The 15,306-nt window shown below is 43.9% G+C and overlaps 1 protein-coding gene across 11 annotated transcripts in view; it reads left to right on the forward strand.

The window, feature by feature from the left end:
• The window catches only part of PIEZO2 (piezo type mechanosensitive ion channel component 2), a 474,955-nt gene that overhangs the window by 384,577 nt on the left and 75,072 nt on the right, over positions 1-15,306 (forward strand). For all 11 annotated transcript variants that reach the window (XM_068237153.1, XM_068237160.1, XM_068237158.1 and 8 more), the window contains one exon: positions 14,146-14,312. In XM_068237153.1, the coding sequence (XP_068093254.1) occupies positions 14,146-14,312 (167 nt within the window). The remainder of the gene's footprint in view (positions 1-14,145; positions 14,313-15,306) is intronic.

Raw genomic sequence — 15,306 nt, forward strand, 5'->3', positions numbered from 1 at the left:
GTGTTCCGTGATATTTTTAGAAAATATCAAGATATCATCTAAGTAGACGATTACAAAGCGACCCAGTACCTCCCTAAAAATCTCGTTGACGAACTACTGAAAAACTGCAGGAGCGTTACACAACCCAAAGGGCATCACCAAGTATTCGTAATGCCCCTTGGGAGTGTTGAATGCCGTCTTCCATTCATCTTCCTCCCTGATACGGATCAAATTGTAGGCCCCCCTTAGATCCAACTTAGTGAAAACAGAAGCCCCGGGAACCTGTGTAAATAAATCGTCGATTAGCGGTAGTGGATACCGATTCTTAATCGTGATCTTATTTAGACCCCTGTAGTCAATACAGGGGCGCAAACCACCATCTTTTTTCTGAACGAAAAAGAATCCCGCTCCTGCAGGAGATCTTGAAGGGCGGATAAAATCCTTCTGCAAATTCTCCTGAATGTACTCGTCCATGGCCAATTTTTCCGGGGACGAGAGGTTGTATAGGTGGCCCCTGGGTGGCATGGTTCCTGGTTTCAAATCTATTGGGCAATCAAAAGGTCTATGGGGGGGTAATTGATCTGCTGCCCTAGGACAAAAGACATCAGCATATTCCTGATATTGTGGAGGTACTCCTTCCACTTGAATCTTAGTAGAACACAAAACTACATTCTGTAAACAATGTTGTGTACAATAAGGCGACCAAGTAGTCAACTGCCCATTCCCCCAATCAAACTGAGGAGAATGTAATCGTAACCAGGGCAACCCTAGTATCACCGTAGAGGTAGACATCTTTAAAACGAAAAACTGTATGACCTCCCTGTGCAGAGCTCCCACTTGCAGCGAGAGGGGAGGTGTCTGACACAGTGGGGACTTTCCTTGCAAAGGAGTGTCATCAATCGCTGTAACATATAAATGTCTTCCTACCGGAAGTACAGGGATATTTAAACTTAAAGCAAAGCTTAAATCTAAAAAGTTAGCTGTTGACCCGGAATCTACAAATGCTGTGGTAGGAAAGTTCTTCCCTTCCCAATTTAGGGAACAGGGCAATAAAATTTTTTCTTGTTTTGGAGGTAAAACAATTCCGCTTAGGGTGGTACCCCCTACCACACCTAAGCCGAGGAGTTTCCCGACTTCCTACCACAGTTTTGTGCAATGTGGCCCTTTTCCCCGCAGTACATGCAAAGACCCTCTCTGCGTCTTCTTGACCTTTCCGCCTCCGTGAGGCGGCCGTGGCCTAACTGCATCGGCTCCTCAGTCTCAACTGCTGCCGAGCTACTGGCCCCAGAAGTCCTAGAGTACATGGGGTACCTGCCCTTCTTGTTGTACCTCAGACGCCTATTTATTTTAATAGACAGCGTAATAGCCTCATCTAGATCTTTGGGTTCCGGATGACTAACCATCACGTCAGTTACTGCTTCTGACAACCCATCTAGGTATCTATCCAAGAGTGCATATCGCTCCCATCTAGAGGACACAGCCCACTTCCTAAACTCTGACGCATACTCCTCAGCAGTACTACGTCCTTGTCTAAGGTTTTTGAGCTTACGTTCGGCCGTGGCGGCACTATCTGGATCATCGTAGATGACCGCCATGGCCTTAAAAAACTCCTGGACAGAAGACAGAGCAGGATGCTCATCAGGTAAGCCATAAGCCCACGTCTGGGAATCTGCATGCAATAGAGTCTTGATAAGAGTGACCTTCTGAGCCTCGGTTCCCGAGGACACAGGTTTCATCTCAAAGTAAGACAGCACTCTGTGACGGAAATTCTGGAAATCTGACCTTGTGCCTGAAAATTTCTCAGGAATGTTCATTTTAGGCTCGCTAAGAGCCGGGGGAGGTAGAACGTTAAGTGGTGATTGCAACCTTTGGACAGTCTCATTTAACTGAGTAATCTGAGCCTGCTGTGCAGTTACAGTAATCTTCAGCTGTTCTAACTCTGCCCTTACAGTCTGAAGCTGGTTTATCACCCCCTCCATCTTACTTCTTTATGGTCTGTGTTTCTGTAACGATTGGTGTCAGCAAGAGGCACAAATATCTGATTAAGTGGTGATATACAGAATCACCACTAATGCAGATATGTTAGAGTGAAATAGTCAGTATCTTCCTGATGGTAAATCAGCGGAAGGCTCACTAACACGGTAAGTGCCTGAAATGATCTACTCAGACCAGTGTCACACCCCGAACCTTGATTATTGGGGATCCGCAGTATCGCCAATAATACAAGGATAGACCCGATTATATAGCAATCTGCGGAATTGCTAATAATGCGGGTAGATGTAAAGCAGTGGACACATGAACAACATGAAAATAAACAAAGCAGTAAATATTCACAAAGTTGTGGAAATATCCACCACACGGCAATTCCTCAGAGGTGTGGTTACCTCTGAATGGGAACCCCGTGTGTGAGATCCCCCAAAGTGGCAGTGGAGGAATCTCGGCCTCTGGCAGTAACGGTCTGCTAGGGCCGGCGTCTCAGGGAGGCAAGCCTCAGATAATAACCCAACAGTGGGAGACGTTTCACTGAAGGGAGCAAGGTCAGACAGAAAGAGGTTCGGCAACAGTACAGGCGGCAACAGTACAGAGACGTGAGACGAGAGAATAGTCAGGAACCAAGCCAATAGTCGTTAACGGTACGGGCTGGCAGAGTACAGAATCAGGAAGCAGAAGAGAAGTCAAGACAGGCACAGAATCATACACAGAGAATCAATAACAATAATAATAATCTCCTAGTCTAGGTGTGAAGTCCTTGGTTTCAACACCTGGGATCTAGTCTAAGGTCTGAGTGCTGACACAGGGTATCGCAAACACAGACGAAGTGTGACTGAAAAGCACTTCCTTATATACTGCCTGGGAGAGAAGTCTCCACCCCAGGCAGCAACCAATCAGAGCAGGCTAAAATGTCAGCTGACCTCCAGGTCAGCTGACACGCTTTCTAAGAGTATAAAGGCATGTCTGGCGTGCGGCCGCACCCCCTAGAGGCAAGATGGCAGAACCCTGGTGAACAGCATGTTGGTGAGTTTGGAGCAGAGTGCTCGGACGGGTGTGCGCAGCGGATGCGGACGAATTTCCGCATCCCGCGTTGGAAGGTCCGCTTGCCGGACTGGATGCGACCATATTTCCGCAATCCATCCGGCGTTGCAGATTTTTCGTTACAGCTCTTTTTTAAGTCTGGCGCCATGGGCGATAAATACTCCCCTAAGGATGCATTTTAAAGTTTCCCATTTGATGGTGTCGGAGGTATCGTCGGATGAGTGGTCACTACAGAAGTTTTCAATAGATTTTTTAATGTCTGCGACGCAGGTGGGGTCTTTTAATAAATTGTCGTTTAATCTCCAATGGTTCTGGGGTCTGGCTCGCTTGTTTATGGCGAACGAGCAGAAGATGGGCGAGTGGTCAGACCAGATTCTGTTACCTATGGACGCCCGGATGTCCTCCTCCAGAAGCCTTTGAGATATAAAGATATAATCAATTCGGCTATGAGTATGATGAACAGAGGAGAAGAATGAGTAATCTTTTTCTACAGGGTGGAGGATCCTCCAGGCGTCCACCAGGCAAAGAGAGTCTAATTTAGTTTTTAGGTCTAGGATGATAGATTTAGGGAGGGATGGTCGTTGTGAGGAAGAGTCCAGTTGGGGGTTAAAGCAGAGGTTGAAGTCTCCGCCTAGTATAGTGATGCCTTCGGCAAAGTTGGTTAATTTAGATAGGTAGGATGAGAGTGTGCGACCTTGATTTGAGTTTGGGAGGTAGAGATTTGCTAAGGTATATTTAGTTTCATTTATTTGAGCTATAAGAAAGATATATCTTCCTTGTGTGTCAGAGAGATCTTTTAGGATAGTTATGTTTAGGTTTTTGTGGAACCCTATAGAAACCCCTTTGGCTTTATTAAGGGGGCTAGTGCTGTGGTACCATCTGTTATAGTATCTTGATTTGAATGTGGGAACACAGCCTTCTTTGAAGTGCGTTTCTTGCAGGAACAAGATGGAAGCTTTGAGCTTGTGCATGTGGTGCAGAACTTGTGCCCTTTTAGTGGGGGAATTAAATCCTTTAACATTATACGAGGCTATCTGGCATCTATCCATTTTTTGTATCTATGGGGAATGTGGTTCGGAGTGCTCCAATATTGGTGGTAGGGGGAGACATATCTTTGAGATATACATGCGGGTGTAGGCGCTGCAGTGGGTGGGGGAAAGGACGGAGGGGAGGTAACCAGAGAGTTTCAGTAATAGGAAAGATAAAGCAACAACAGATAACAATCAACGTAAAAATCAGGCAAAAGATCAGCTGTGGTGAAGTAAACTTCGGAGAACACCACATAGGCATTGCGAGCAACACCGATGCAGTGAACGATTTGGTGGGAGGTGGAAGCATATCGTCCGGGACAGACACTCCCACCAAGCCGTGACTCTTATGTAAAACGTGAAATCTTAAACAGCTCATATTTGAAATTATAACAGTATAAACTGATATAAACTGAACCGAAACCTAGCATATCCAGGGGGGAAAGACACTGGTTCTCTGTAGGGGCTGATGGTACCCTGGGTGTAGGTGATCCAAGGTCCACTTTCCCTGGGGAGAACCTTAGCAAGTCAATCGTAGCGATGCTCAATTAAGACCGGGCAGCATTACTGTCGGGTGCTTCATCCGAAATCGAATGTCAGATGTAATTGTAATGGGGAATGAGATCACGCTTCAATAAACAGTTATCAGAGTAGCGTGGTGACACAGTAAAAATTAGGGGGAGCGGTGGGTAATACGGACTGATATAGGTTCATGGACCCGTATGGGAGTTTTGTCACTGGGTTCAAATACCCAGCTATCAAGTTTTTGCCCCCTGGAATGCTATTGTAACGTTTTGAGAGAACCAGAATAACAGTTTGCACCCTATGTAGCTAGAGTACGTGGCAGCGAAAAGTTCCCAGCCCTGTGATCAAGGGAATCTAGGGAGTATGATGTTTTAAGATATTGAGGCTGGGAATGTTATTTAACAAGAGTTTGCATAGTATGACAATACAGTAGTGTAATACAGAAGGGTATTAATTAGCTTAGCGGTTTGTGTTGGGTCTTTGCGGCCTGCTTCTGTTCGGAACTCTCTTCCATTTCTCTCTCTGCGGCAAGGCCAGAGTTGATGTTTGGATTGGCCACTCATCAAGCTCTATTTCTGGAAGATCAAAAGTATCTCTGACTTTTTGTAGGTCTTGAGGGGAGTTAAGAGTGACGGATTTTCCATCTTTGCTTATGTGAACTGAGAAAGGATATCCCCATCGGTATAAAATGTTGCGTTCCCTGAGGGCCTCAAGCAGCGGTTTGATGGCTTTCTGTAGTTGTAAGGTTAGGCTTGAGAGATCAGGCATTAGATGTATTTTCGCGCCATCAAAATCTATTTCACCCTTCGTGCGGGCAGCCTGCATAATTGCTGCTTTTTCTTTAAAGAAGTGGATTCTGCACACTATATCGCGGGGCCTGGCCGGGTCAGTGCTTGTGGGCCCAGCCGTTCTGTGGGCTCTGTCTATTTCAATTTTGTTCCCAGCCGGTGCATCTAGGAACAGATTGAAGATGGCCTCGGCCGATGCCATTATGTCAGGGGCACGGGTAGACTCGGGGACCCCTCTGATGCGGATATTGTTCCGTCTTTGACGGTTCTCTAAGTCATCTATTTTCATGTATAGGGCGGAGATGTGGCCTGAGTGTGCATTGATGGTGTTTTGCTGAGTTTTCAGGGTGTTGTTAGTGTCTTCCTGTTGTTTTTCCACATCTTCCACCCTCTTAGTCACATGGCTGAAATCATGGCGGAATTCAGCCATTTCCTGTTTATAATTGTCCATGATACGCATTACACAGTTCTCAAGATCTTGTTTGGTCGGCAGGGATCTAATATATTCATGCAAATCGACTTCAATATACGATTCCGCTCCATCGGAGGTGGGGGAAAAGGAGGGGGGCTGAGTATGGTTGGGGGCCCTTGGGGAGTGGTGCGGAGTGCCTACAGTTCCATTGCTGGAAATGTTCTGCGAGTGTGCAGGGCTCGTACCTTGTTTTTGAGATTTGTCTTCTTTCTGCAGTCGGCTGTTCTTCACACTGCCCGGGGATGGAGCTGGGCTGTGCGTGTCAGAGCCAGAGTCACCGTTGGTAGGGCTGTTGTTGTTCGGTGTCTGCATGCCTTTTGGGGAGCTTTGCGGGGTGAGCTTCGTCAGCTTTGTTCCCTCGCGGCCATTTTGGGAGACTTGCGCCTGGTGGATTGTTTTGCAGGGAGACGCAGCTGTTGAGCTTGAGCATCTCGGCGGCCGGTCATCGTTGCTGGGAGAGGGAGCGGAGCAAAGAGAGGCGTTGTCGGGATCAGAAGGAGGTAATCCGTTTTTCACGGCGGGAGAACCCCGCTTTGTGCTGCCGCTTGGCGCCTCGGTCATTGTGTCGGCCTCACTTTCCTGTCTCCTCTCGAGCGGGCGAAGGAACCGTCTGATCTGCGAGTGAGACGGCTTAATCTGCTTGGCTTTGCTTCCCTTCTTCTTGTTACTGTCCATTAGCAGGTTTTGGTTAGAATTTGAGCTGTATTGAGCCGTTATGGAGTCAGGGCTGCGGGAGCTCTCGGTGGAAGCGTCCTCACGCGGCCATCAGCAAGCCACGCCCCCAGATAGCACTAAATTTTAACCCTTTGCAAGCTTGCCTTTAAAGTGAACCCGAGGTGAGAGGCATATGGAGCCTGCCATTTTTATGTCCTTTTAAAAAACTCCAGTTGCCGGGCAGTCCTTTTGATCTTCTGGCATCAGTAGTGTCTGAGCCACACCTCTGAAACAAGCATGTAGCTAATCCAGACAAACTTCAGTTAGCGTACCTGATCTGCATGCTTGTTCAGGGTCTGCATTCTAAAAGTATTAGAGACACAGGATCAGCGACAGCAAGACAAATTGCGTTGTTTAAAAGGAAATAAATATGGCAGTCTCGTTATCACTTTTTCTGCGAGTTACTTTTAAATGTGACCTTTTGAAAAATGTCTGCTGCATTGTGCTATGTTAAAACATTCATCTCCAGGTGTTGATCTAAAAATAAGTCAGCAATAAAAGGGCTTCAATCTAAACATTTTGTATCAGAAATTAGGATTTTGCAGGTAAATATAATTTTTTAAACAGAAAATTGGTTATGCAATGCTAAAGCATCTCAACTTAAGGAGTTAACAGCAGTTACTGTAGGTAGAACTGCTTCTGTTTTGGAGCTCACAGAGATGCGAAAGACTCAAGAAGTTTTAAATCAAGACGATGCTATTTGTTGGCTAACTTAAAAGAAAAAGAGTAAGCTTTCAGCTTATAAGCCTTCTTCAGACTCTTCATACTTGTATACACTTGACATCAAAAGGAGATACAGTACATAGATTGTTTTTCAAATATAAATACATGTCATTCAGATGCCTCAGTTACAACAGAACTACCAAAGGGGGTCTTGAGTGGATGTTTGCTAATATATGACATATTGGCCCATATGCAAATTCACTTTTTCACCTGAGTTTTCTCCAAGGTTAAATTTTCAAACGTGTCAATAAAATGCCTTTTAAACCACTAGCAAGCAAAAAAAATACTCAGAATAATTTTGATAGTACTTTTTCACCTACTTTTTGGTACTTTTTCCATTGCAAAGTGCTAAAAAGTAACTATAAATCGAAGATGAAAAATTATCACCTAGGAGATACTTGGGAGAAAAACTGTATTGCATATGGCCCATAGACTCAGACAAACAACAGTTCACATATAGCTGTGCTTCTGAGTGCTGCCAAAGATGGAGGGAGCTGCAAATGATTAAAACTGACAGAGGTTATATCTGGAGTCTCTGGCATCTCTGGGCTTTGGAAAATTGCACCAAAATGCACAGCGTCTCATCCTCAGCATAGGTTTTTAAGGTTTTCGAAAAGAGTGTAAATATGGCTGGATCTATGCTTTAGTTAGATGTAAAACTTAATTTATATATATATAAATATACTAGCTGGTGGCCCGGCATTGCCCGGGTATGTATTTGGCTGGTGTTGCATCTGCTAACTTTTTCTAATCCTAACACACAATTACTCAATGACCTAGTTTGTGAGCTTAGCGGTCTTTGGCATCAGTAATTTGCATTGAAATGAAACAAATCTGATTGTCTGTGGCTCCACGGCTCCACCCCCTTTTCTGAATTTAAACCCCAGTCACCCAATGACCAACTGTACAGGTTTGAGGCTTGTGCCATTAACAGTGCAATAACTGCAGCAATTAAATATTCCCCTTGAAAATCAATAGATTAATTTTGATTGGCTCTTGTAGGCTCCTCCCACTTTTCTCAATATTAATCCCAATCACCCAGTGACCGACTGTATAATGTTTGAGAACCCTACCATTAACAGTGTAGGAATGGCTGAAGTTTACATTTTCCCAGTGAAATTTGCATTTGTCTCCGCCCACTTTTGGTTATGGGTATACAAACTATCCTATACTTTATTCCAGGTAATGTACTATGTGTGTGCCAAATTTCAGTCAAATCCGCTCAGCCTTTTTTGCGTGATTGAGTAACAAGCATCCAAACATCCAAACTTTCCCATTTATAATATTAGTAGGAGACATGTATGTATATATATATATATATATATATATATATATATATATATATATATATATATATATATATATATATATATATATATATATACATATACATATATATATACAGTGGGTTGCAAAAGTATTCGGCCCCCTTGAAGTTTTCCACATTTTGTCACATTACTGCCACAAACATGCATCAATTTTATTGGAATTCCACGTGAAAGACCAATACAAAGTGGTGTACACATGAGAAGTGGAACGAGAATCATACATCATTCCAAACATTTTTTACAAATAAATAACTGCAAAGTGGGGTGTGCGTAATTATTCGGCCCCCTGAGTAAATAATTTGTAGAACCACCTTTTGCTGCAATTACAGCTGCCAGTCTTTTAGGGCATGTCTCTACCAGCTTTGCACATCTAGAGACTGAAATCCTTGCCCATTCTTCTTTGCAAAACAGCTCCAGCTCAGTCAGATTAGATGGACAGCGTTTGTGAACAGCAGTTTTCAGATCTTGCCACAGATTCTCGATTGGATTTAGATCTGGACTTTGACTGGGCCATTATAACACATGGATATGCTTTGTTTTAAACCATTCCATTGTTGCCCTGGCTTTATGTTTAGGGTCGTTGTCCTGCTGGAAGGTGAACAAGTCTTTTGCAGTCTCCAAGAGGTTTTCTTCCAAGTTTGCCCTGTGTTTGGCTCCATCCATCTTCCCATCAACTCTGACCAGCTTCCCTGTCCCTGCTGAAGAGATGCACCTCCCGAGCATGATGCTGCCACCACCATATTTGACAGGTGGGATGGTGTGTTCAGAGTGATGTGCAGTGTTAGTTTTCTGCCACACATAGCGTTTTGCATTTTGGCTAAAAAGTTCCATTTTGATCTCATCTGACCAGAGCACCTTCTTCCACATGTTTGCCGTGTCCCCCACATGGCTTGTGGCAAACTGCAAACGGGACTTCTTATGCTTTCTGTTAACAATGCCTTTCTTCTTGCCACTCTTCCATAAAGGCCAACTTTGTGCAGTACACGACTTATAGTTGTCCTATGGACAGAGTCTCCCACCTGAGCTGTAGATCTCTGCAGCTCGTCCAGAGTCACCATGGGCCTCTTGACTGCATTTCTGAACAGTGCTCTCCTTGTTCGGCCTGTGAGTTTAGGTGGATGGCCTTGTCTTGGTAGGTTTACAGTTATGCCATACTCCTTCCATTTCTGAATGATCGCTTGAATAGTGCTCCGTGGGATGTTCAAGGCTTTGGAAATCTTTTTGTAGCCTAAGCCTGCTTTAAATTTCTCAATAACTTGATCCCTGACCTGTCTTGTGTGTTCTTTGGACTTCACGGTGTTGTTGCTCCCAATATTCTCTTAGACAACCTCTGAGGCCCTCACAGAGCAGCTGTATTTGTACTGACATTAGATTACACACAGGTGCACTCTATTTAGTCATTAGTGCTCATCAGGCAATGTCTATAGGCAACTGACTGCACTCAGATCAAAGGGGGCCGAATAATTATGCACACACCACTTTGCAGTTATTGATTTGTAAAAAAAATTTGGAATCATATATGATTTTCGTTCCACTTCTCATGTGTACACCCCTTTGTGTTGGTCTTTCATGTGGAATTCCAATAAAATTAATTCATGTTTGTGGCAGTAATATGACAAAATGTGGAAAACTTCAAGGGGGCTGAATACTTTTGCAACCCACTGTATATATATTTATATATATATTTAGATCACTCTATTGAATTTATTATGATTTTTACTTTGAGCTTAAAGTGTCCTGTGCTCCTCTAAAAATTTTCAGGCAGGGGCGTAGGACAGCAATAAAAACTAAGAAAGCGGTTAACCGTGCTATTCAACATCAAAATGTACGCTGTTACTAGATTTAGCCTTTAAACATGTATTAAAACACTTACATAGGTGCAAACACATACTGAGGGCCATGGCATGCAAGGCTTTACCATCACTGGTAACACATCGCTGGTAACACATCACTGGTCACACATCACTGGTAACACGTCACTGGTCACACATCACTGGTAACACATCACTGGTAACACATCACTGGTAACACATCACTGGTCACACATCACTGGTCACACATCACTGGTAACACATCACTGGTAACACATCACTGGTCACACATCACTGGTCCCACCTCACTGGTCACACCTCATTGGTCACACCTCACTGGTCCCATATCACTGGTCCCACATCACTGGTAACACATCGCTGGTAACACATCACTGGTAACACATCACTGGTCACACATCACTGGTAACACATCACTGGTAACACATCACTGGTCACACATCACTGGTCCCACATCACTGGTAACACATCACTGGTAACACATCACTGGTCACACATTACTGGTCACACATCACTGGTAACACATCACTGGTCACACATCACTGGTCACACCTCATTGGTCACACCTCACTGGTCCCATATCACTGGTCCCACATCACTGGTAACACATCGCTGGTAACACATCACTGGTAACACATCACTGGTCACACATCACTGGTAACACATCACTGGTAACACATCACTGGTCAGACATCACTGTTTAGACATCACTGGTCACACATCACTGGTCACACATCACTGGTCCCACCTCACTGGTCACACCTCACTGGTCCCACATCACTGGTCGCACATCACTGGTAACACATCACTGGTCCCACATCGCTGGTAACTAGAGTTGAGCCGAAATTTTCGTAATTTCGCATTACTATAATTACGCATGCGAAATTTGCGATTACGATGCGAAATTACGGTAGCGTAATTGCCATTAAAATCGTAATTGAAAATACCGTAAGCGTAATTTTCAACGCGTAATTTCGCGTTTCGTTCATAATCGTAATTTCAGAGCTCTGTCGGGTCCGTGCAGGACGCTAAGTTCCGCCGGCTCCCGCTGCCCTCCCCGCCTCTCCCACATGTCACCCACATGTCACCGACATGTGGGTGACAGATGTGGGCGGGGTGGACGGCGGGAGCCGGCGGGGACTTAGCGTCCTGCACGGATGCGTAAGTGTATGCGGCGGCTGAGCGGCGAGTGGACGTCGGGTGCGGTGTAGTTACAATGTAACAAAGTTGTTACATTGTAATAACTGTTACATTGTAACTGATTAGCCAATTTCCGAGGATATTGCGAGGGATCATTTATTTAAAGGGACAGGTAAGTATTAATGGTTAATTAAGAATATTAAAGGACTTTTTTCCTGGTTATGTTTTTTGTTCAATTAAAATACTTTTTCTAAGTGTTTGTGTGTTTATTTACTTTTAACTCTTAAAGGAAATGGGTAAGGGGTACAAGTACCTCTATACTCATTTCTCCTGGGAGGGGGGGTGGGCATCTGGGGGACCCCTTTTTAAAGGGGACTCCCAGATGCCACCATGAACCCCCCCCCCAGGAAATCGCGGCCTCTACCTCCACCGCCCATCGGAGGTGGAGAAGAGCCCCTTGTCCTTGGATTGGACAAGGGCTCGGAGGGGGAGGGGAAAGCTTGGCTGCCCCTCCCCTTCCGAGACCCCCCAATCCATGGACCATGCGGGCTGGTATAGTCAGGGTGCGGAGCCCCACGCGGCCGGTGCTCCGCATTCTGGCTATCCCAGCCTGCATGGGGGACAAGGGGTTAAAGAGGTCTGGGAGGGGGGACCCCACGTCGTTTTTTTTTTTTTATTTCCCACACTCAGAACGAAGTAAGTAAAACTTCCCACTTGGGGGAATCTATGAAAATAATACACTATTGTTACCTGTGCAAAAAAAACTGACATTTTCCGCATTTGAAAGACATTTTCCCCCTTGAAACTTAAAAATCGATTTTCTCAAAAACTATAAGGTCTTTTTGAAAAAAAAAATTCCTCTTATTCCCACTGATCCCCTTAATATACCCTGGGAATTTGGTGTTCCTAAACTTTAAGCAGGCTTTGCTATTAACCGTTAAAGTCGGCGGGTTTTTAAATGTATACATTTTTCCTTTGAAACTTTAACATCGATTTTCTGAAAAACTATAAGGTCTTTTTGAAAAAAAATGTTTTTCCTCTTAATCCTTCTGATCTCCTTAATATACTCTCCAAATTTGAGGCTCTTAGCATTTAAGGGGGCTTTGCTATTAACACTTAAAGTCGGCGGCTACCTAACATTGATCCATGCGTCAACTTTTCCGCTTGGGAGCATGGCCATACGCATTAATTTCGTAATACCCACTGTAATGCGAAAATTACACTTACGCGAAATTTCGTGAAATCCTTCTTTATTACGATTATGTACTTACGGCCATAATCGTAATTACACTAATTACGCGAAATTTCGCAAAATCGTAATTACTTCATTACGCTCATCTCTACTGGTAACACATCACTGGTAACACATCACTGGTCACACATCACTGATAACACATCACTGGTCACACATCACTGGTCACACATCACTGGTCACACATCACTTGTAACACATCACTGATAACACATCACTGGTCACACATCACTGGTCACACATCACTAGTCACACATCACTGGTCACACATCACTGGACCCACCTCACTGGTCACACCTCACTGGTCCCACATCACTGGTCCCACATCACTGGTAACACATCACTGGTCCCACATCACTGGTAACACATCACTGGTAACACATCACTGGTCACACATCACTGGTAACACATCACTGATAACACATCACTGGTCACACATCACTGGTCACACATCACTGGTCACATATCACTGGTCACACATCACTGGTCACACATCACTGGTCACACATCACTGGTCACACATCACTGGTCACACATCACTGGTCACACATCACTGGTCACACATCACTGGTCACACCTCACTGGTCCCATATCACTGGTTCCATATCACTGGTCCCACATCACTGGTCCCACATCACTGGTAACACATCACTGGTCCCACATCACTGGTAACACATCACTGGTCACACATCACTGGTAACACATCACTGATAACACATCACTGGTCACACACCACTGGTCCCACATCACTGGTAACACATCACTGGTAACACATCACTGGTAACACATCACTGGTCCCACATCACTGGTAACACATCACTGGTAACACATCACTGGTCACACATCACTGGTAACACATCACCGGCAAGCAATTGCTCACATGCATTTATCATTATACTGAATGACATTGCTAGAAGCTGGCGTTATGTCACTAACTGAAACACCACAGAAAGCTAACTGCCAGCAGAGGAACAAGAAAATACTGAGAATGATGCCCGTCAGTATAATTTTGAGTGCCTACATACAATGTCTTGCTAGTGCTGTTTTGACAGAAGCAGAATGACTAACTTGACACATCCTGCACTGGATATATAAAAATCACAACGAATAGAGTGGTTGGTGGTTATCGATGAAATTCAAATTTACTGAAGATGGGAAGCTAAAAAGTTTACACAAGCAAATTACTTTTAGCATATTTCCTAAGGAAATGCTTCTTGGAATGTCAATATATTTGTATGTATATAGAACACATAACTTAGGATTCATGCACTTTCCGCATTCTTGTAATTTTTAGTCTTTTGCCTATGTATTTATTTTTTAATCATGATTTGCAGATAATATCATAAAAAGGATATTCAACATTCTGAAGTTTACGTGGGTCCTGTTCCTGGCTACACTTGACAGCTTTACTGCCTGGCTCAACTCAATTTCACGAGAGCACATTGATATTTCCACAGTACTGAGGATAGAGCGCTGCATGCTGACGAGAGAGATTAAAAAGGTAATTGTTACCAACTGTTGGCTCATTGAATCGACATACTAGATTACAGTGAGCACTTTAAAGGGACTTCGAGCACCTCTCATGGGTATGCCATTAAAGAGACCAGTACTGAAAAGTACTTAAAGATGCATACCTTTATGTAGCTTGTGCTCTCCTCTTTTATTTGATGCCTGAATCTCTGTTCTACAACAAATTGTTTTCGTTTGATTTCAATTTAAAAATCGCGGCTGCCATCTTGGCTATGTTATAACTTCCGGGTCACCCCTGTCTTCTCTGTTAGAGAAGTGCATCACTGAATGAAGCAGGAAGAGGAAGTGACACGCATGGCCATTGCAAGAGGCTCCTCCAGAGGGGTCATAGCATGACTTTGTTGGAAGTCATCTGGCTTAAAGGCATGCCCATGAGAGATGCTCGGAGTCCCTTTAATAGTTAATAAATCAACACTTTTTTTTTCAAATAGTGACATTATTTTACAACCCCAGCAAGTTGGGATGCTGTGTACAATGCTAATAACTACAGAATGTAAGGATTTGCAAATTATATATATATTTCGCTTAATATGGGCAAAGACAACAATTTAGGAAGTTTACAAATGTTATTTGCCAATAATGATTAAATGTAACAAGGACAACAAAAAGACTAGTAAAGTTATGTAAATGCAAAAGAAAAAAAACCCTGGAGTCACATCTCATAACTAATTACATGAGGTATATCGCTAGGTCAGCAGCATGACTAAGTATAAAAAAAGACATCTGAGAGTCTAAATCTCTCGGAAGTAAGATGGGAAAGGACGGAGGATTACAGTGCTCTATGAACCACTATGGAGGTGAATACTGCTACAGTACATAATATTGTTCAAAATCAGAGAATCAAAAGAAATCTTGGTGCACAAGGGAAAAGGCTGAATGCCAGTTTAGGATAGTTGTGATCTTCAGGCCCTTAAAGAGACTCTGTAACAACAATTTTAGCAGTATTTCTCCTATCCTACAAGTTC

The sequence above is a fragment of the Hyperolius riggenbachi genome, chromosome 5 (assembly GCF_040937935.1).
Source record: "Hyperolius riggenbachi isolate aHypRig1 chromosome 5, aHypRig1.pri, whole genome shotgun sequence".
Classification (NCBI taxonomy): Eukaryota; Metazoa; Chordata; class Amphibia; order Anura; family Hyperoliidae; genus Hyperolius; species Hyperolius riggenbachi.